Source organism: Hemitrygon akajei, chromosome 17 (genome assembly GCF_048418815.1).
Source record: "Hemitrygon akajei chromosome 17, sHemAka1.3, whole genome shotgun sequence".
Taxonomy (NCBI): domain Eukaryota; kingdom Metazoa; phylum Chordata; class Chondrichthyes; order Myliobatiformes; family Dasyatidae; genus Hemitrygon; species Hemitrygon akajei.
This window is the reverse complement of record NC_133140.1, coordinates 66,747,279-66,770,043: the sequence shown is the minus strand read 5'-3', so window position 1 is coordinate 66,770,043 and position 22,765 is coordinate 66,747,279. Positions and strand designations below refer to the sequence as shown.

Genomic DNA, 22,765 nt, shown 5'->3' with positions numbered 1-22,765 from the left:
CCTCCCCCAATTTAAGACCTTTATTAATGGTCCACCTTTTCAACAATCAGTTTAAAATCTATTGAGTTATTGTCACTATCTCCAAAATGGTACCCTTCTCATTTTCCACCTAACCAGCTACATTCTTGAAGATGAGGTCCAGGTTGACCTATGTACCTAATGTGTCAAAAAGCTCTCCAAGGCACACCTTGAAAAGTTCATCCCTTCTCAGTCTTGTAAGCCCATTTAATATTTGTTAATAAGCTGAGATTCCTCAGTACGCCAATCAAGTCTTTATTGCATTCTGCATTGCTTGACTTCTCTTTTAACTGGCTATCCTCCCTCTCCATTCTCAGTCCTCCTACTCAGCTTTGACACAAAATATTGACAGTTTGCCTCCTCCTCTAGGGGAGATGCTGTTCAACCTGCTGAGTTCCTACAGCAGGTTATTTGTTGCTCTCAACACAGATCCTATCTGATTAACATGCGACACATCTTGCTTCTCCAGAAATGCTCCCAGTGATCCAGGAGCCTAAATCCTCTCTTGCTATACTAACTTCCTTCAGCCATGCATTCATCTGATCTATCTATTCTTATACTCAGTAGCTTGTGGCACCAGAAGCAATCCAGGTTGTAGTTAAAGGTGAAAATCTTTGAGGACCAACTTTTAAATGGCTACTTGCTCCCTAAACTTGTGTAACAGGACAACATTCCTTCACTTAACCTTGAATACAGCTTGAATGTGTCATTTATTTCTTTCAGATATGAGGCAGTGCATCCAGTCAGAAGCTGGACTGACATTAAACGCCGAGTTGGACCTTATAGAAGGTGCTATGTTTTCACACACGGTACCATGCCGGGTGAACCTCTGATAGTTCTACATGTAGCACTAACAGATGATATATCTAAAAATATACAGGTGAGCTTATTATTACTACTAGTTTACAGTGGTTGTTAGTCAGAACACAGTATTTATAAATTAAATAAAATGTATCAATGGAATATTCAAAAATAAAATGTCCTGGTTAGATTACTCAAAGATTGTTAATTTTCAATTAATTAGCCATTGCTCAGTGGTAGCAGTTTTACCAGTGAATTAGTCATTAGGTTGTAGGTTAACTCTAGAGATGTGAGCATAAAATCTAAACTCAAGAAAGTAAAGGGGTGGGAGGGTTACGTTGTTGAACATCTCATTGACTGAATGAACTATTAAAATACAGCCATCAGGAGAATATACAAAAAATTCATTGGAAGTCTGAGTAATGATGAGTAAAATACTACTTCTTGTGCCCTTTTTTTCATTTCACTAAACTTCAGAGAGTGAGGTGGAGATATGTCTCTTCTAAAGGAGGTGTAAGGCATTCCTTCTGTCCACTAGCCTGCAAGTCACCCTTGGGCAAGGTGAGAAACACCTGCTTAGCCCCTGATCATTCTCACCCAAAGCCATGGGAGCAGGCGATAGTTGGTCGTATGAGCAGCCAGAGCACATCACAAGTCCTGGTTGTGTGATCACTGATGCCAGGCAGACAATCTCTGAAGAGTATTGATAATGGCTGGAGTCACCCATCTTGTAAAGACACTGTCCAGAAGAAGACAATGGCAGACAATTTCCATGGAAAAATTTGTCAAGAACAATCATCATGAAAAGACCGTGTTCACCCACGTCATACAACGTGGCACATGATGAAATATCAACTATATGGATTGAAGTAGAAAACAAAATAACAGTCTTGTTTCTGTAAGTCTTGTGCCAGTGATCCCCATCCCCTGCTGTACCAGTACCCGATACATTTGGCAGAAGAAAGAGCAAACGTGTTTGGAAAATTTGGCTAGGTCTGAAAACATTACAACGAGAGTTGCAAAAGATTTCACTAACTTCATTACTAATTGGAATAGCAAACATAAGAGATCCTGCAAATGAGCAGCTGCTGATGAAGTAGATATGAGGGTTTAAAAAACCTGCTGGCATCAGAAATATATTAGTGGCTGAATGGTACAGATTCAAAGTACTGTGTGTGAAAGGCAGTGAATGTATTTAATAGTCTACGGCTGCAAAGCTCTTGCACAGAAGCCCAAGATTTTGTGTTCAAATAGTACAGGCCTTGAGCATACAGGAAAATTAGTCTGGCAAAATAGTTTGATGGTTGCTGTGATCAGCATCATGAAGGTCAAAATATTGTAGGGAGATTTAGTAGTTGTAGTCAGCCTCTGGGGGTACTATGGGGGTGAGGGTATGCTCAGATCTTTATCAACATGTATTCTGCAATGTTACGGGATCTGAAAGAGAACATCTGCTAGATGCTTTAAAGTCAGCTTGCCAGTACTGGAGCAGTACTCTTAATCTGTGTTGAAGATGGCTTCACGTGCCTTTGTATAGGCCAGCTCACATTATCAATATATACAAAAGAGATGAATAAACTCTTCTTGGGCTACCAGCAGATACAGGTAGCCCGAGAAGAGTTTATTCATCATATATGCCAAGAAAGCATTAGTTCTTTTTTTACAAAAGAGATGTTCAGATGTACATTGTTGGCAGCTAGTATCTGGGCCATATGTGCAATAGTGTATCATTCATATGAAAGGCCCAGGAAGAAAATCACAGGCATCATTGGTAAATTTGTAATCATACATTGCTTTGGTTTTGGTAGAAATTTTATTGGCACACGTAGGATTCTAGGACTATGAGAGCGAGGAAAGATATGTGCATTGGCATTTAAGAATTCAGATACATTGTCAGGTCCAGGTGAAATAGATCCTAACTAGATTGCTACTAAAAATAAGTAATTAAAATGACCTAAAGCTATCCCAATAGGAGCTCAAGTGCTTTCACTTTTTCCTATTCCCAACCATGCTAATTTTGTAGGTATAATAATCTCAAAAATGCTCTTGTCCTGCTTGAAAATAGAAACAAGTAAATGAACCTGAAATTATTCTGCATAAAGTGCTGAGCTGGCACAGCATGGTCCAACCTAAAACAAGCCCAAATTGTAAGTATTTAATTCAATCCAACATAACACAACCCAATATTTACACATATGGTTTAGTCCCATCTGGCTCAGGTGGATAACTGGGCTCTAAAGGACAAAGTAATAGAGGAATAGCCAACATTTATATCATACTATTCATTCTGATTATTTTGTGATACAAATAAATGTTTTAAACTTGATTAAATAAGATACAGTAGAGTAGAAAAGTCTTTGGCACACATGTATATAGCTAGAGTGTCTTAAGACTTTTGTACAGTACTCTATTTGTCAATATGGAGTGGAGAGTGAGTTTGTAAAGCTGGAGGGAGCAAAGGATGTTGGGAATGGCAAAGATGGAGCGCCACAGAATAAGTGTGGGATAGGTGGCAGGGAAGAGCATAGTAATTATATTGTGACTTGGGTGCAGACACATAAGGCAGGGTCATTTGATTCATAACAATTTGTTATTGATTATTACAGAATATCCCTCTAGTGCTTCCCACTTTCTCTCCTCTCCTTTCCTCTTTTCCCAACCCTCTCCCTGTCCTCTTCCCACTCCCCCACTCTCAGTCCACAATAGAGACCCATATCAGAATCAGGTTTATCAACACTCGTATGTGTCATGAATTTTTTTTATGCAGCAGCAGTACAGTGCAATGCATAAAATTACTGCAATACTGTGCAAATGTCTTAGGCTACATATAATATGTACCTAAGACTTTTGCACTGTACTGTATAAATTTTGAGGCAGCCAAGGGACAAGGCTGGATGTGATCAAAGAAGTCACTTGTAAATCTATACTGCAGCTTCTATTTGTAGTTACTGATTAGATTGTCATATAAAGAATTAGCCCATCGTGTCATGACTGATCTGGTCAAAATTAATTTTACCTTGGCTTGAAAGGTTGATTTTAAAAAGAAATTTGTTGAAATGTATTATTAGTCTGGATGGAGAGCTTAATTGCTAATGGAATTCAATTCAGCATAGATTAAACAAGGCATGAGAAAGAATGCACTGGATGTTGGAATGACAAGTGCATGTAATAATGTCTCTGAAAGTAGCAGAGTGGTCATTAAGAAACTTCCTTTTATTAGGCAAAACATAGAATATAGCACAAGGGAGGTTATGCCCAAACAACAAAATATTAATTGAGTGTATGTATTTTGAATGCTTAATTCCATCTGGTTACAGAAGGTTGTAATGATCTTAGAACAGATGTGGAGGAGATTTATGAGCATGCCAACACGGCTGTCAGACTTGGGGAGGATTGTATTTGTTTGAAACATAGCAAACCAAGACATCATCTAATTGAAAGTGTAAAATTATGTGTATAATTACAATAGATAAGAAGAACTCTTGTTGACATAATTGGCAAGGGTACATAGATTTTATTTGTTGAAAAGACATGATAATTTCTTATCCATATGTTGTGTATGGTCTAGAACTTGCTTCTCATAGGGATGTGGAGGCAGAAATGATCATTGCACTTAAGTCACATTTGGATGTGCATTAGATGTACAGTGATCTCAAGCCTGTGAACCAGGAACTGTGAAATGGGTTTATATTAGATTGCTTTCATCAACTGGCAGAGATATCATGCCCTCCTTCTGTGCCATACATTTCCATGAACTTTTATTTCTTTTTTATTGTATTTGATTTTCTCCACAGAAAACCAAATATAATAAAAAAGAAATAATGATAGAGAGTTAGGAAATGTAAGCATTCTAATTTAACAGAATGTCAGACACAAAAGGATGCATAAACTTTTTTTTATTAAAGAAAACAAACTCTGGGCTCTCTGTGTTAATAGTACTAGGATATTTAACTTTCTTTTACAGCTTTATAATGCAGTTGAGAGAGACTTAAAAACCAATTATAAAATGACTAGTTCATTATTGATCAAGATCACTTGAAAGTCTCATAAGAGTGAACTCTTATATCCATACATCTTTATGGCACAAAGTCCCATCTTTACATCATGAACCCCTTTCCTCATTTATGTGACAGTACAATTGCACTAAATAGGATAAATTCAGAAGAAATGTGCCAATTCAAAGCTGAATATCAATGAAGCACTATGGTAGTCCTTCAGCGGCAATGTACATCAGCACAATCTGTAATCTCATTGCCTGTTACAGTCAAGCCAAGGATTTGACCCTGGTTCAGTGTGCTAGCAGCAATAGCAGGCATACCAGCAATAGGGTGCTTATCTGGTCAAGCTACAACACAGGGCTATTTACGTGCTCTATCAACAGAAACTGCATACAATATGCAGAGTAAGCAATCCCACAACTTCATGATTTGATCAAAATTCTGGGTCGTCCCTCATCAAGTCTTGGTTTGTGGTGGGCAACTAAACCTCCAAGGACCTCCCATCCACAATGTTAAAAAAGGCCCAGCTGGTGACAACTGTATTTAGTCAGAAGTGTTCAGTGGGTGATCTATCCCAGTTTCCTCCTGAGAAACCCACTGTCAGGGAAGCTAGTTTCCAACCTTTTCTATTCTCTCCATGGTTGAGAGATTGGATACAACAAAGTTAATAAGGCCTGACAACATCCTCTTGGTAGTACTAAGGACATGAACTACAGAAATGGTTGAGCCTTGAGCCAAGCTGTACCAGTGCAGTTACAAGACTGGCATCTGACAATGTGCAAAATTCTCCAGGCATGTCCTGTTCAGTCAGATTGAACCAAGCTAACTACTATCTTCAAGTAACTTACATCCAGGATTCGAGATTGTTTATTGTCATCCTTCAGTACATGAGTATAAAGGACAATGAATTGATTGGCATTGGGATTCTTAGCAGAGTGATGAACAGTGTCATTGGCTAGGCTGTCAAAGGGACATTAATAACCCTGCTCATTAATACCTTGTTTAGGTTTCATTGGGATTGCTCAGCTCAAACATGGAACAAAGAGCTTATCTCCTGAAGTGAAGTGAGGGTCATTGCATTTGGTCAAGTCTGGAATTAAGGACCAAGGGGTAAACTGAATTCAGTGACCACTAAGGGGAAGCCAATACAATGTGCCATGAATTGGGGGCCTGGATATGGAGGAGTTTGATTAGGTTTGTTATTTTATGTCAGTCTTAGGTCTGGTCTGGAGACTGCGACTGAAAGCACAAATGAAATGGAGGAGATGTGAAATCAATAGTAAATCATTGACATATTTAGAGAACAAAGTCACCTAGCTTTAACATTGAATCCTAGACATATTTGTAGCCATAATTTTGGAACTTTATGTTTAGATGAAAATTAAAGTTAGTATTTTCTTACAAAATTTGTACAATTGTATATCTAATGTGCATCCAATGTTTGAAAGGAAAGTGGATCATGGAAAAGGATAAGGGTTTTAGTTTTATATTAATGTTTTGTGGTAGGCTATTGTTGGACGGGATCCCACTCCTGAGATGACTGAAGACGTTAACAAGATCACTACAGCTATTTTCTACTCCATCAGTTCTACACAACCAGGACTGCAAGAGGTAGAGCTTGGAAATTATCTCATCAAGCGAGTAGTAAAAGAGTTACAGGTAGGTCTTAGTCACAGTAAGTATGTAGTCTGCAAGGATCACTGTCCAACAATAACTGGTATTAGCTCAATTAGTGTTCAATGTCAATAAGTGAGCTTAGCTTGCTGCAAAACATGTCTGATAACTGCAGAATAGATTATACATTGTTTCGATGTTCCTAACTATCACTGATGGCCATTCTTTTATATGTTACCCTAAAAGTATGTTATAAAATTTATCTATTTATCACTTGTAATATACTGGATTGTAGATGGAGTTCAGAATTTAAACTGTGGAGAGTAAAAGATAAATTGATCTTTCTCAATTAATTTTCACTCAAACAGTATAGTATGTATTATTTCAGACCCATGTTTCCACTGGCTTGTCACTGCTTCTTCCCTAAACTGATTTTGTTTTGTGCTAACTTAATTTCACTGAAGTAGTCTGCTTTTATTTTGCATGAAGACTGGAGTTGTCAGTGCTGAAAAAAAAAATTATTTTCAATTTTTTTTTGTAAGTCTGTTATCAGTCAGTAGTGCTAGTTCTGGTAGAGCAAAGGTTTAGAACAAAATAACCTTGTTTTCCCTCTGTGCTGTTTCCATTTCTCACTTCATCTGCACCTCTCAGCTCTCTGAGGCTATCAGTTCTGACGAAATTAATGACCCCCTTCACTAGTGTGGATTGATGCTCAATCATATGCTATTTTCCCAATCATATGAAACACAGTAATTATTCTTTCTAGTGGAAGACATCTACTTAGAAATTTACTTTTAATGAAAGGATCAAAATAAATTAATACAAGAAATTAGATACATCTATAATAGTCAAGTTTATTGTCATTTAACTATATTATAATCTATAGCCTTATAATGTATATGATTGTATACATCATCTTCAAACCAGGGTGTAAAGTGTAGTAGTACACATAACATATGATAATACATATGTTGAGATTAATTTTTGCATAATTTTTCAAAGTTGCTAAGGTAACATAAAATAATCTGTCCCAGTAGCACGACGCCCTTGTTTATTCAAGTGAAGGTTTATACAGTGGCTCAGTCTGTGTACATGTGCTTTTCAAACTAACCAGCATTGAATTTCAATTTTGATACTCAAGCCAAGTTGTCAATTGACTTGCATTCACCAGCAGTCTCAATATTATTATTCTACTACCTGTTAACAGGATGATTGACATCTTCACATTACCAAGTGTTTAGCTTGTATCACTGCACTGCTAATGTAGCCTCCAGTTTTAACTTGTATCTGTTGGGTGGCAGAGTGGAGCTACATCTCTACCAAAGGCGATGTAAGGTACTCCTTCCCTCCGCTAGCCAGTAGGTCACTCTTGGGCAAGGCGTAGCACCTGCTTAGCTCCCCTGATCAGGGTCACAAGAAGCCATGGGAGCAGGTGATGGATGGTCATATGAGCCGCTGGTGCATATCACAAGTTCTCGTTATGTGACCACTGATGCCAGGCAGACAATCTCTGAAGACTATTGGTAATGGGTGGGATCAGGGATCACATGTCTTGTGAAGATGCTGCTCAGAAGAAGGCAATGGAATCTTCTATAGAAAAATTTGCCAACAACAATCATGATCATGGAAAGACCATGATCGCCCGCATCCTATGACATGGCATGTAACGAACAAATGAACTGTGTGTGAGGGGGGAAAATTAATTAAAAATCACACACACACACACACACACACACACACACACACACACACATATATATATATATTAAGATCAGCTTTTTTACTGAGTTCTTGGCAATTTTAAATTTCTATTTGCTGTGGTTCTTTTCAACATATTGTTGGAATTTACTCTTTCAATATACATTTTCCTTTTCTGCATTGTCAGTCACTTTAGCTGACCTCTTGGAATTTGCTTCTCATATCTTACAATTTCTCATTTTTTTAGATACTCAATATCCATTTCTTTAATGATTAATTTAGTGCCTTTCCTTAGCATTCTCTAGCCTAATCCCTATTTTCCTTCTATTACAGTAAAGTACATTGAACTTCAAATTCTACTTCTAAGCAACCACAGGAGGGAAAGTAATTTTTGTGTAAACTGTACACTTGCTGACTACAATTATCTGAACTTCAAACTTTGATGTTGCTCATACAGTTACCAAGTTACCAAGTGCATTGATGGAAGCCTTGATGGAAAATTGTGAAAATGATTATGTTAAATTATTCATATGTGAAGGATTGATTCAGTTTCTTGTGTTGTCTAGCCAATAACTGCAATGTCATCTTCTGCCTTCACATGCTGTTTCCCACTGCCATTGGCTGAATCAAAGGTAGTGCCAAATCAACATATAGGAGGGAGTTTGAAAACCTGGCTGATTGATGCCACAGCAACCACCTCTTTCTCACTGTCAGCAAGACCAAGGAGATGAATATTGACTTCTGGAGGGAGAAACTGCCGGTTCATAGGCCAGTTCTTATTGGGGGATTAGAGTGGAAAGAGTCAGCAATTTTAAATTCCTAGCTGTAATCATTTTGGAGGATCTTTCCTGGATCCAATACATAAGTGCCATTATGAAGAAAGCTTGACAGCACCTCTACTTAGAAATTTGCAAAGGTGACAGGCTGAATCTAAAACTTTAACAAGCTTCTATAGATGTGTGGTGAAGTGTATATTAACTGGTTGTGTCACAGTCTGGTATGTAAACACCAGTGCCCTTGTATGGAAACGCCTACAAAAAGTAGCAGATATGGGCCAGACCATCATGGGTAAAGCCCTCATCACCACTGAACAGATCTACGTGGAGCTCTGTCACAGGAAGCTGAGTGTTCACTCAGAAACACTTTAAAATTTGACAGATTTGGGAGGCAGTAAAGCTGAGTACAGGTCTGCCCAGGTACCAGTTACATCATCATCTGTTTTATTGTTCATATCCTGTCACATTATAGCCTTAGCATGTTAAATCTAGACTTACTTTTCAGGATGTTTAGCTTTAGATACAAGTCAATGAAGTCGGCAACCAATACACACCAAAGTGGTGAGTGAGAGCTTCTTTCTCAGGTTTATCCCCATTAATGTATATGAGGCCCAGTGTAAATAATCTCCTTTAGACAATGGATGTGATCAATCTGCCTATGGTCTATTAAGTAAATGCTGAAAATGGAAATTAGTCCCCCACAAATCCTTTGCTGCAAACTAAACCAAAGTAAAAATGAAAGGAAGCAGGATTTATATTGATATCAAACCTTCCATGGACTCAATACCTCTTGAATCTTTACAATTACTGAGCTATTTTGAGTTGTAGATATTGTGATAGAGTAAGTGTAGCAGATAATTTTCACCCCAACAAATTCCCACAGACAGGAAGATGATGGTGTCTTTTGATGGTGGTTGAACAATACTTACTGGCTGCAACACATGGGATATCCTCTGTCCAGTACTTTTAAAATGATGCCTTTGGCTTTTCATACAGCTGAAAAGGAAAATTCCTGCAAAAGGACACAACCTTGCAAAAGGGCTTGGAGGCTTTTGTGCTTCAATGACCCAGAGAGCAACAGTTGCAAGAAAAAGTTTGCAATTACCTGGTTTTCTGCATTATTTACTCATAAAATGCCATCTTATCTTCATCCAAGTCACAATAATAGGCAAACAATATGCCTAAACTAATAACACACAAACAATTGTACTACTTCTTGTCAATACTGAGTACACCATTTAACCAACCACACTCTAGATTCAAAAATGTATTTGAACTTCAGGGGTAATGCCTTCCACAAAAGCTCTTGGATTCAGGTGTTGAAATCAAGGAGATGAGATTGGAGATGTGGGTTGTAGAGGTGCCCTGTCCTATATTAAAAAAATGACAGTCAGGTTACTGATAGAGCCTGCTCTTCTCAAGAAAGATCTGTTTATATGCACTGCGCCTTAATCAAAACAATTTTCAGAGGACCTTAGAAGAATTGTGGAGATGCATGAAGCTGGAAAAGGCTAGAAAAGCATTTTGAAAGACCTGAGTGTTCATCAGTCCACAGTAAGAGAAAATGTCTGCAAATGGAGGCAACTCAGTACTGTTGTACTCTCCCTAGGAGTGGCCTGCAAAGATTCACACCAAGAGCACAATGTGCAATGCTGAAGGAGGTGAAAAATAACTCAAGGGTAACAGCAAAAGACCTGCAGAAATCTCTAGAACTTGCTAAAATCTATGTTCATGTGACCACTATAAGAAAAACACTGGAAAAAGATAGTGTTCATGGAAGGACACCAATGAGGAAACCACTGCTCTTCCCTCAAAAAAAAAGCATTGCCGCACATCTCAAGTTTGCAAAAGGCCACCTGGATGTCCATAAAGCTTCTGGGACAATGTTCTGTGGACAGATGAGACAAAAGCTGAACTTTTGAGCAGAAATGCACACCACTATAGGGCACTTCACACCAACACCAAAACCTCATCCCAACTGTGAAGCATCGTGGAAGGAGCACCATAGTTTGGAGCTGCTTTGCTGCCTCAGGGCGTGGATAGCTTGCAATTGTTGAGGGAACAATGAATTCAAAATTGTATCAAGACATTTTACATGAGAATGTCAGGGAAGCGGTCCATCACCTGAAGCTTAATAGAAGTTGGGTGATGCAACAAGATAATGATCCGAAACACAAGAGTAAATCGACAACAGAATAGTTTAAAAAGAAGAAAATTTGTGTTTTGGAGAGGCCAGGTCAGAGTCCAGATCTTTACCCAATTGTGATTCTGTGGCATGACCTGAAGAGGGTTGTTTATGCAAGGTATCCCAGAAATATTGATGAACTGATACAGTTTTGTATGGAGGAATGGTCTAAAATTCCTTCTAGTTATTGTGCAAGTCTGATCAGCAACTACAGGAAATGTTTGGTGGAGGTTATTGCTGCTAAAGGAGGTCCTACCTGTTATTAAAGATAAAGGTTCACAGACTTCTTCCAGCCTGGACTGTGAATGATTAAGCAATGTGTTCAATGAAGACAGGAAAAGTACAATTGTTTGTGTGTTATTAGTTTAGGCATATTGTGTTTCGAAGGGTCATTTATTATCAAAGTATGCAACTCTGAATTTCTTCGCTGGGTAGCCATGAAACCAAGAAAGAAAAGAAAGGCATCATGATCATCAACACCCAAATCTCCCCTCCCTGCACAAAAAAATCAAGACAAATTGGGTGAAAAACACAGAATATAAATCTATTAAGACTGAAAAAAAATCTGTAGTCCATATCCAAAACACAGAAAGCCTGGATAACATTCACTGGGCGTAGCGTGTCTATTATTGTGACTTAGATGAAGATCAGATCACGTTTTATGAGTAATTAATGCAGAAAAACAGGTAATAGCAAAGGATTCACAAAATTTTTCTTGCAACTGTTTGTTGCTTGGAGTCAGGGCCTTGTGCTTTGACTCTTGGTAGGATCACCCATGCCAAACAGATCAAAGTGTAGAGGCCAGACTAAGAGTGGTCCATTGGTCTTCCAGGTTAGGAGGTTCAGCTCAGGGCTAATAACCCTGACTGGTCAAAAATAATTGTTACGGAAGCAGCAATGAAGAACCCTTCTATACAGACAGATGAAGGACCTTCGTCGCTGCCCTAAGCATCAATGGCATAATGGGTAGTAAGTAAGAATGAAGACAATTCCAACAATGCACTACATTAGTGATTTTCTGCTTGAATTCCGGTGTTTTCATTTTAGAATAGAAGCAATTGTAGAAGCTCACCTCCATTCAGTGATGACTGTACTTTTACAGTGGCTGCTTTGTAGTTGGTTAGTAGCCAAAGGCAGCAACAAAGCCCACACACATCATTGTTCTTGTTCTGAAATCCCACTTATTTTTCCTCTACCTTAGGAAGCTGTCTTTCCTTCACTATCGCCCCATTCTGGGAATTACTTTTCAATGCCACTCTGTGCTACTTAAATGAACACCTAAAATCCTATGTCTTCCACTTTTAAAGACTTTGATGCTGATTGCTATCAATATCACTTGCACTGTTAGATTATATCAGAATGGTTGAATTAGTACATTATTTAATAGATAAGATTGTACCAATATGAAGACTATTTCTTGCCTGTATATGTATAATGCACATATCTTTTCCATGGCTAATCCATTAAATTAATGCCGTAGAGATCTTTTGTCATTGCATTTAAAATGCAATGAAAATAAATTCAACTAGAATCTTATAATACATTATTTATAATGTTATCCTATAGTAATGAAAATGGCCATTCTTTATATAAATCTTAACTTTGTATGCCTTGCTGATACTTACACAATATAGTTTAAACTACATACCAGTAGGCTTTTTTCTTGTAGTTCAACATTGGATACTTATGAGCAAAGATATAATTAATATAAATGCTGATTCTACTATCCTCTCCATTAGTTTGCCATCTTTCATTCAGCAGTTTCTGACTTTTTGGAGCTCTGCTGTACATCAGACATAGATTTTGCAGCGAGATTCTCTCCCCTATTTTAATTCAGCACATGTATCACCTCTACTCAGTTGTAACTGTATGCATGAAGTATGATAAACCCCAAATAAAAAAAAAACTGAAAAGCTGTGAAATCTATTTTGCTTAGTTTATAACTCTACCCTTTTGTTAGGCTTGAAAAGTAAGTATAAAAAAATACATCACACTTTACTAAATATACAGATAAAGTATCACCAAATAGTGATTGAGTCACAAACCTCATTTCAGTTACTTTAAATGAAGAGAGCAATGAAAGCTGAAGGAAAAAGTGCCCTGTAAAGAAAGCAAAAAATTATTCCAAGCGGTTCATCTGTTTGCCAATAGCAGATGCCATCTGGAAAGTTATTTGCTTAGTCCCTTGATAGAAGAATGTTAGATTGCAAAAAGAAAGATCAGCATAAATGATAAAACAAGACTGCAATTTAGTTTTGTTTAAGGGCAGAAAATAGGGAATAGAAATAAGCAGAATGAGCAGCAAATCTGAAATAAAACAAAATGTGGTTATCAGTAGATCAGGCACCACCTGCACCAATGTCCTTTCTTGGCTTAGAAATAAATCAGTCATTTTCAGGTTGACTGACTGCGTCCTCTGGGGCTTTACACTGGGGTAGTATTTCTTGATGTTTGCTCTCCAATTTAATGATGCTAATTATACTATGCCATTAAAGTAGTATTATATTTAACAGGGTAATTTGTGAGAGAGTTGTGACCTTGCAGTATTTCTTAGAACTTAGTGGGATTAAAGGGGGCCTGTTCTATTGGCTGCTGGTGTGCTGCAGAAGTCAGTGTTGGGACCACTTCTTTTCCCATTTTCTGTCATGGATTTGGATGGAAGAATTGATGTATTTGTGGCCAAGTTTACGAACAATAGGAAGATAGGTGGAGGGTACCCAGAGGAATCAGGTTGTCTGCAGAAAGGCTTAGACAGATTGCAGGAATGGGCAAAGAAATGGCAGATGGAATATAGTGTAAAGGAGTGTACGATCATGCACTTTGGCAGAAGAAATAAAGGCATGGACTGTTGTCTAAATGAGAAGAAAATACAAAACTCAGAGATGAGAGCAGCTTGGGTGTCCTCATGCAGGTTTCCCTACAGATTAATTTGCAGATTGGATCAGTGGTAAGGAAGGCAAGTGGAATGTTAGCATTCATTTTGAGAGGACTAGAAATTAAAAGCAAGTATGTAATGCTGGGGCTTTATAAGGTGTGGGTCAGCACTTGGAGTGTTGTTAACAGCTTTGGGCCCCTTATCTAAGAAAAGATGTGCTAGCATATATAGGGTCGAGAGCAGGTTTATGAGAATGATCCCAGGAATGAAAGGGATAACATATAAGGAGTGTTTGATGGCTTTGGGCCTGTACTCACTGGAGTTTAAAAGAATGGGAGTAGGGGAGAATCTCATTGAAATCTATCGAATATTGAAAGGCCTAAATAGAGTGGATATGGAGAGGATGTTTCCTGTGGGTGAGTCTGAGTTCAGAGGGTACAGCCCCAGCCTAAGTAGGACATCCATTTAGAGCCACTTGAGGAAAAACTTATTTATCGCCACCAGAGGGTGATGAATCTATGGAATTTATTGCCACAGACTGCTGTGTAGGCCAAGTCATTAAGGTGGAGGTTGATAGGTCTTGATTAATCAAGGTGCCAAAGGTTACATGGAGAAGTCAGGAGAATGGGGTTGAGAGGGATAACAAATCAGCCATATTGAAATGCCAGAGCAGACTCGATGGGCTGAATGGCTTAATTCTGCTCCTGTGTCTTATGGTCTAACCAGATTCCAACTTGCATAGAGCCTGGCCACTAAAACATTTGGCATTACCTTCTCCAGAGAGAAGATTTCCTATGACCTGACCCCAGCGGCTCACTTCGTACAACTATCAGTGAAAGGAGATAACAAGACTAAAGCATGGATTGGTATACTTTTGCGAACTTGCAGGCTCTGCCTGGGTGCCTTTGCGGTGGTTCTCATACCCAGTGCATTATCCCCCAGTCTGATTGCCAAGCTACCAAACAAGTTTCACAGATGTGCAGTTCAACTTGATTATCTGGGTGGATACTAGAACTTTAAAGTCAACATCACTCAGTAACTTATTTTGCTGTTGAATATTGCCCCACGTCATGTCTGTCAAAATTTTATGAAAAACAGGTCACACAAATGGCAGCACCTGTTTATCCTTTAAAGTCCCTTTGAAGTCTCAATATAGGGGACTAGAAAGGATTCTTTGAAACTACAAGCCTCACATTGTCCATTTCATCAGTAATGACAAATAGACTAAAACCTGGATCAAAAACATTGTACAGAACAAGGAACATTTTCAAGAGTCAACAACATTCCCCAGTTTTCACTTACCTTGGAAGACTTTGGCTTTTCTAACTTCCCTTGCAATTCTCTAAAACAAGTTTTGGACAAAAAAATGTCATCCTCTGCTTGATTAGGGTATGCAAACTTGATTCACTCCAACAAAGCAGCCAGAATGGTTTGAAAGGTGCCACAGAAGCTTAGCAGTTAATGCAATGCTATTACAGCTTGGGGTGTCAGAGTTCAGAATACAGCTCCAGCTTCCTCTAAGGAGTGCGTATACCCTCCCTGTGGAATATGTCGGTTTTTCCTGGGTTCTGCAGTTTCCTCCCACAGTCCAATGACATACTGGATAGATTAATTGATCATTGTAAATTATCCCCTGATTAGGTTAGGGTTAAATCAGAATTGTCAAGGCTGTGCTGTTCGAAGGGCCTACTCCACGCTGTATTGCTAAGTAAATGACACGCAGGATCATTGTGGTCACTGTAGGTAAACTAAAATGTGTATATGTCTTAATGCTGAACAAAATGGTATGCAATTGAATTTCTGAGCCATGGAAGTTTCGATGAATAAGAGATTAACTCATCAAAATTTACAAGATTCTGAGAGACTGACATGGTAGATTGTGGAGAGACAGGTACTGCTTGATAATTGTTTTTTTTTAATGCATTTGCACCCTTCTTAACGTGAAAGTCATTCAAAAATCTGTTTTGCATGTGTTGATGCATCATGCTGATGCTCTTTAGGAAATTGGACATTGTAATTCACTCAACTCCAGTGACATGTATCAAGTCTGTTTGTGCATATTATAACATCATCAATGCATGCAGCGCTCATTAACAACATACAAATGGAGATTGGATCAAAAGAGCTCCATTTTTAACTCTCAGTAATACACACACACTTCTGGATGAATGTAAAGAATCATATATAATCCAAACTATAGAATTTTTTATGTATGTTATAGGGCCCCGACCCCAGCCATTCTAATATATTAAAACTTTGTCAGCAACCTAAGTGAGATCAAGCATCTGTGAATCTCCAGTTCAGTGATGCCTTGATCTGTAGCTCAAAGTTGCCACTTTCCACCGTGGCTGAGAGATACTCATGGCATGATTGGTTCCTTATATTGGCGAAGGAAATGTGGATCTACGAACCTGCCACTATCTACAGACCCGTCCACTCCACATATTACAACATTCTTTTGCGCACACACCCCCACTTCCACAATCAGTTTGTCATCTATGAGGTTGCCAAGACCTGACTCCCATTCTTATTTCTTTAATCCCCTTGGAGTCTGAGGCTTGCCATGAAACAGCGTGTGAATGACCTAGCAGGAGCCTCCTTGGTTGTGCAGGTCAGTTTGATTACTACTTAAAGAAAATAAATCACAATAATGATTTCTAAAAAAAAGGTTATCCAGATTTCACAAATTTTTGGGTGAAGTGCTGTTAGGATAAAATGCAGCACTGCAAAAATAGGTTAAATCCAATTTCGTGTACAGGGTCTAGAACAAGGTGAAGTTGTCTCAGACATAGAGAAGAAATGCTTTTATTCATTTGTAATTCTTTATAATTCTCAACTGCCAGGGCTGTAGCTGCTCGATAGGTAAAAATATTCAGGTGAAGATTACTATAGTTTTGGGCAGCAACAAAACCATTGTAAGTGGATTTAACTGTGACCTTACTGAATGACTTGAGGAACTACCTTTTTGCTTATGGTTCATGTCATGTTCTGAAAAGCACAGTTCTTTATAATTAGTCTAACTGCAGCACCTTTTTATCTGGTTTTCGGACAATGTGCATTGTAGTATGTAACATTTATTTGGAATTGCTACTTTCATAATGCAGGCAGTTTTATCACATTGAGTATTATGCAGATTAAACTTTTAAGGAACAATGGGATAAAAAAAAAAGAGGAGCAGACGAAACTTGGCGTAGCAGGCCGGAGTAATATCACTACTGATTATATTTGAAATGTGTAGTGGCTTTGGCATTCATTTTTTTAATCTAATTTTCAGGGCGAGTTTCCTCACATGAAGCAGTTTTCCAGTCTGTCGCCTATTCCTGGCTTCACAAAATGGTTAATTGCAATCATCAGTGACCAAATGAAGGAAGGAACTACATACAGGATCCTTACACAAGCTGAGTGTAAAGAAATCCAGGAAATTATTGGAGACCCTGTATTAGAAAAACTTAAGAGTTTGCTTATCAGCAATGAGTGGGTGAAGTCCAAAAAACTTGTTCAAGTTCTGGAGCTGCCACTTATGAGACTTTGTGCCTGGTACTTGTACGGAGAAAAACATCGTGGGGCTGCTCTTAATCAAGTAGCCAACTTTCATCTTCAAAATGGTGCTGTGATGTGGCGGTTAAACTGGTTGGCTGACACAAGCCCTCGTGGCATTTCGTCATCCTCTGGAATTATGGCTAATTATCGTTATTTCCTGGAAGATACTAATTATAACAGTGCCCAGTACTTGAGGACAAGACATATTGAAGCATCTGAGCAGGTCTTGAGTCTTGTAGCTCAATTTCAGAAATTCAGTAAGCTTTAGAGCTTTACTGGGCAATGCACTTCTTCTCCAAGAAAGGAGAAACCAGTACAGTATTGCTTATAAGTGTTTAAATAAAGCAAATTGTAATTATGGAAAATTCATGGTGGTGAAGGCAATTTTATTTATTTGCTTTGTTGATAGTATATCATTTAAAGTACATAATGATTTAATGAGAATGATAAATATTATTGGCTGGTAATTCTCTAACTGAATTTTAAGTTAGACATATGAAAAAATTAGATTTTTCTTCAACACTTAAGACAATGACAACCAACATGTTCTTTTGACACAGCTGGATTAGAATATCCTTCCTTGTTTTATAGGCATCTGTATAACTTTTCAACTTTGTAAAGCCCAATAATCTGAGAGGAAAGTATCATTATTTTCTTTAGGGCTTCAGTGTTCTTCTTCACAGCTAAAAAGCTTTCAATGCTGACTAGCTGATGTTTAGCATTTTGCAATCTTTTAGCTAATCTAAACAAAGTCAATTCCCACACAAAAGTATTTGTGATGGTAACGGCACTCAAATGCTTTTGTATCCTACTACTGAAAACTCCACCTTGGCAACAGACTACCATTATAAATAATTGCTTCAAATAGTGAATTGCTTGTAAGTTCACTAGGATCATCCTGTCCATTTTAGTTATTTGTGTTACCGGTTAGGTTAGCGGTCCACGTTCCAAACTTGCACTTATTGGCAGTTCCTTAAATGGGTCAACTCCTCTATAACATTAAATTTAGATCCTTTTTGGATGTTGTAGCTAGGATAATATTTCATAATTACCCTTTTTATCATTGAATTATGTGCTATAGACCATAGGTACCAACACATTGTCCAGTTCTTGATGAAAGTCAGCATATATATCAGGCTAATTGTCTTTGTACTAAAGCAAAAAAAAAGTGTTGAAACTTAGCAGTTTACTATCTTGACTTACAGAATAAAACTTAGCTGTTCTGATGAAATAATGTCCAGAATGCTATTGACCCTTCCAGTAGACTTTGAGTGAGTTTCTAGTTAAATATTATTTGAAGATTGCAGAAATTTGGACCTAATCCTCTCCCTATTGTGCTAACAGTGGACAATTTGCCCTACTAATTCCAAAAATGGCAGACAGAAACTTTGTGCATTTTATGACTGGTATAACCTAAGCTAAAAGTCACCTAATATTTATTTGAATTCAGTTGAGCTTTTGAGGAAAAACAACAGTGTGTACTAAGAATATTGTTCAAAAATTTTTTTAAAAAATTAAAGCAGTGACAATCATCAAAAATAATGACATTGGAATACTATCGATCGCCTAATTTTAGAATTAGTCCTCATACCTTTCTTCATTCTCTGACATACAGATGTGTGACTGCAAATTATTGTTAGAAAGTTGAAGGCCAGCTGTGAGCTGTTCCATTCATCCCCCATAATTCTGCCAACAAACTACAAAAATCTTGCAGCATAGCAATCACCATGGAAGCAAACTCCAACAAACCTGCACCTGAAATGAGGCAAGCATAGTGCCTTATCGCACACTTATTTGCTTTTGGGTAGAAACATCCATCACCTAGTAACTGGATGATTAATTGTACAATCTAAAAGAAAATGAAAGAAGTGTGAATTTAAATTTTAAAAAATCTGGTTTTCAGATGCTTCCAATTAAGGATAATTGATTGGACATAGTTGATGTCATTCACTTCTACATAAAACCATTGACTAAAATCAGTGAAGTCCTTTTGAACAGTGAAGTACTCCAAGGTAATGAGATCACCCATGTAAAATCGTCTTTTATTCAGTGTGTCTATAATTTTAACTTACGAACCTTTATAATACCCAGAAAACAAGAACAAGTAAAAATGCATTGATCCCTGTTGTTAATAAAGATGAAAACTGACTTGTTATAACTGACACCCAGCAAGAGTTCTATCTGGGAAGGTGAAAATTCTTGGCACTTCCCCGTCACGAACAAAATCAAAGGATTTCAGCAGAGAATAGAAAATGTAATATTCTAATATATTATGGCTAACAGAGCAAATGTGTGGAAGTTTTTTTATATTTGTCTTGGCATTAATATCAATTTGAAAATTGATTTTAGCTGACTAAAGTTAAAATGTTTAAAGAACTGCTAGCTGAGCAATAAAAAATCATCTAACTAAGGAAGAGACAATATGCACCTTAAAGAAATCCATTTAGAGAAATTGCATTGAACATACATGACCCCTAGCAGAATTAGTAACAGTGAAACTATTCAATAACTAGTTTAAAGGAAACTGTTGAACTGCAATTAACATTCTCTATTTAGTTTTATTGCCTTCATTTACTTTTAATTAGATTTTTATCTGGAGGTTCTTTTAAAATGGTATATCTGAACACATACAGCTAAGTGCCATTAGGTTTACTAGAATTCTGTCTAGTTCAACAAGGTCAAAATCCACGAAATGAGGAAAATAATTAAACATAATTTGCAGATAATGTAACATTTATGGATGCAATAAAATGCAATTTGATATTTTAAAAAAATGCTATGCACATCAATGTGTCACTTTTTGAACACTTACTTAGATGTAATTTAATTAAATTACAGTATTAAAAATACAAAATGTAATTTTGTCTTTTTGTAATTCACAAAACATCCATTCTGAAATTACATTAATATGAAGTTAAGAAAAATGAACTTATAAAAGAAATTAAGATCTATTCATGCAATCCATCAATGGAAAATATACAATAGAATGTATCAATAGAAATTGTACTATAGAATGTATCAAAACCAGAAAGTTCCCGGTTTCTATCAATAAATGAAAATTGTTGATCTAAATCTGTACAACTGGGCTACTTCTATTAACTAGTAAAAATGTGGGAATACAGGTGTGGGTGGATTATGCATGATTGAATTGTTCGTAATTTTGAATGTGCCATAGACTTTTCAGGGATACGTGAAGATTGTCTATCAGTGAAATAATGAGGGCTGCCCTCTCTTCCTTTGAAATTATTCTGGAATGAATGGATAGAAAGAACCTTCAAGAAAGTTGACAAAACAATAATTTAATAACCTGTTTTACCTGCTGCTAAAGTATATCCATTTGTTCAGCTCACAGATGATGACCATGTGTCATGCTAACTATACAGGTTTTATTGTTCAAAGATGCCAAGAGAACAAATTTAGCCTGAAATTCAGCATTGGAATGGGCTTGATTTGACAAGACCATGCATAAGTGAAGTGATAAATGACTATCTAGTATTGCACAGGGGTTAGCAAAGTATTTGTATGATCAAGACGTATTTGGCATACCTAATATAGGTTAACCTACATCAGCTGTTATACTTTGGTAATAAATGGAAACTTAAAAAAGGTAAATAGGTGACTTATTTGCCACATGTAGGTTTTTAAATGAATTCCACTCCTTAAGATTTAATTGTTGCAATTTATACTTTGAGGGGAGTAAACATTAATCATTTCAGGCCAAATTTACTAGTGTCTCTGATAATTTTGTAAAAAGAATCTGTTAATTCTTTCAATGAACAATTTGTGTATTCTCATTGGATGTCATCAGTGTGGTTGCAAATTCAATCTGAACTGGTTGATGCAACCGTTTACTAGGTCAAATTTGGCTATCATTTACATATTTGTGCATAGACAAGGTAGTAATTCTGAAATGGTTCCTTGAGATGGATTTAAGGTGAAGATATTAATGATACTCGCACTTTTAATAACTGTTCTTCATGGGGTAGGCAAACATGGCTGACAAATGAAGTTAAGGACTGCATAAAAGCCAAGGAAAGGGCATGTAAGGTAGCAAAAGTGAATGGGAAGTTGAATGATTGGGAAGCTTTTAAAATTCAACAAAAGGCTACTAAAAAATTAAAGGAAAAGATGAAATATGAAGGCACACTAGCCAATAATATAAAGGAGGATACCAAAGGTTTTTTTCAGTTATATAAAAATTAAAAGGGAGATGAGAGTTGATATTGGACTACTCGAAAGTGATGCTGGTGAGGTAGTAATGGGGGACAGAGAAATAGCAGATGAACATAATGGGTACTTTGCACCTGTCTTCACTATGGAAGACGCTAGCAGTGTGCCAGAGGTCTGTCAGTGTCGGGGAACAGGAGTGAGTGCCATTGCTATTACAAAGGAAGAAGGGCTAGGTAAACTTAAAGGTCTTAAGGTGGATAAGTCACTAGGACCAGACTGACTACATCCCAGAGTCCTGAGAAAGGTTGTTGAAAAGATAACACGTCCATTGGTCATGATCTTATAAGAATCACTTGATTCTGGCATGGTCCCGGAAGATTGCAAATGGCACTCCACTCTTTAAGAAGGGAGGAAGGCAAAAGAAAGGAAATTATAGACCAGTTAGTCTAACCTCAGCGACTGGGAAAGTATTGGAATCTACTATTAAGGATGCGGTTTTGAGGTACTTGGAGACTAACAATAAAATAAATCAAAAGTCAGCATGGTTTCTGTGAAGGGAAATCTTGACTGAAAATCTGTTAGAGTTCTTCGAGGAAGTAACAAGCAGGATAAACAAAGGAGAGGCAGTGGATGTCATTTATTTGGATCTTCAGAAGGTGTTTGATAAGGTACTTCACGAGGCTGCTTGACAAGATAAAATCCTATGGCATTACAAGAAAGATACTGGAATGGTTAGTGGAATGGCTAACAGGCAGGAGGCAGCGAGTGCGACTAAAATGAGCCTTTTCTGGTTGCCTGTTGGTGACTAGTGGTATTCTTCAGGGGTCAGTATTGGAACTGCTACTTTTTACATTGTTTGTCAATGATTTAGATAAGTAGAATTGATGGCTTTGTGACAAAGTTTGTGGATGATACGAAGATAGGTGGAAGGGTAGGTAGTGCTGAGGAAGCAATGCGATTACAGTAGGTTTTGACAAATTATAAGAATGGGCAATAAGGAACAATAGTGTGGACTATTATCTAAATGGGGAGAAGGTTCAAACATCAGAGGTGCAGAGGGACTTAGGAGTCCTCGTGCAAGACTCCTAGA

The 22,765-nt window shown here is 37.5% G+C and overlaps 1 protein-coding gene across 1 annotated transcript in view; it reads left to right on the top strand.

The window, feature by feature from the left end:
* The window catches only part of mlycd (malonyl-CoA decarboxylase), a 57,005-nt gene extending 36,419 nt beyond the window's left edge, over positions 1-20,586 (top strand). The window contains exons 3-5 of the mRNA XM_073070319.1: positions 742-898; positions 6,324-6,476; positions 17,240-20,586. Coding sequence (XP_072926420.1) covers positions 742-898; positions 6,324-6,476; positions 17,240-17,773 — 844 coding nt within the window. The 3' untranslated portion in view covers positions 17,774-20,586. The remainder of the gene's footprint in view (positions 1-741; positions 899-6,323; positions 6,477-17,239) is intronic.
* Positions 20,587-22,765: the final 2,179 nt, after the last annotated feature.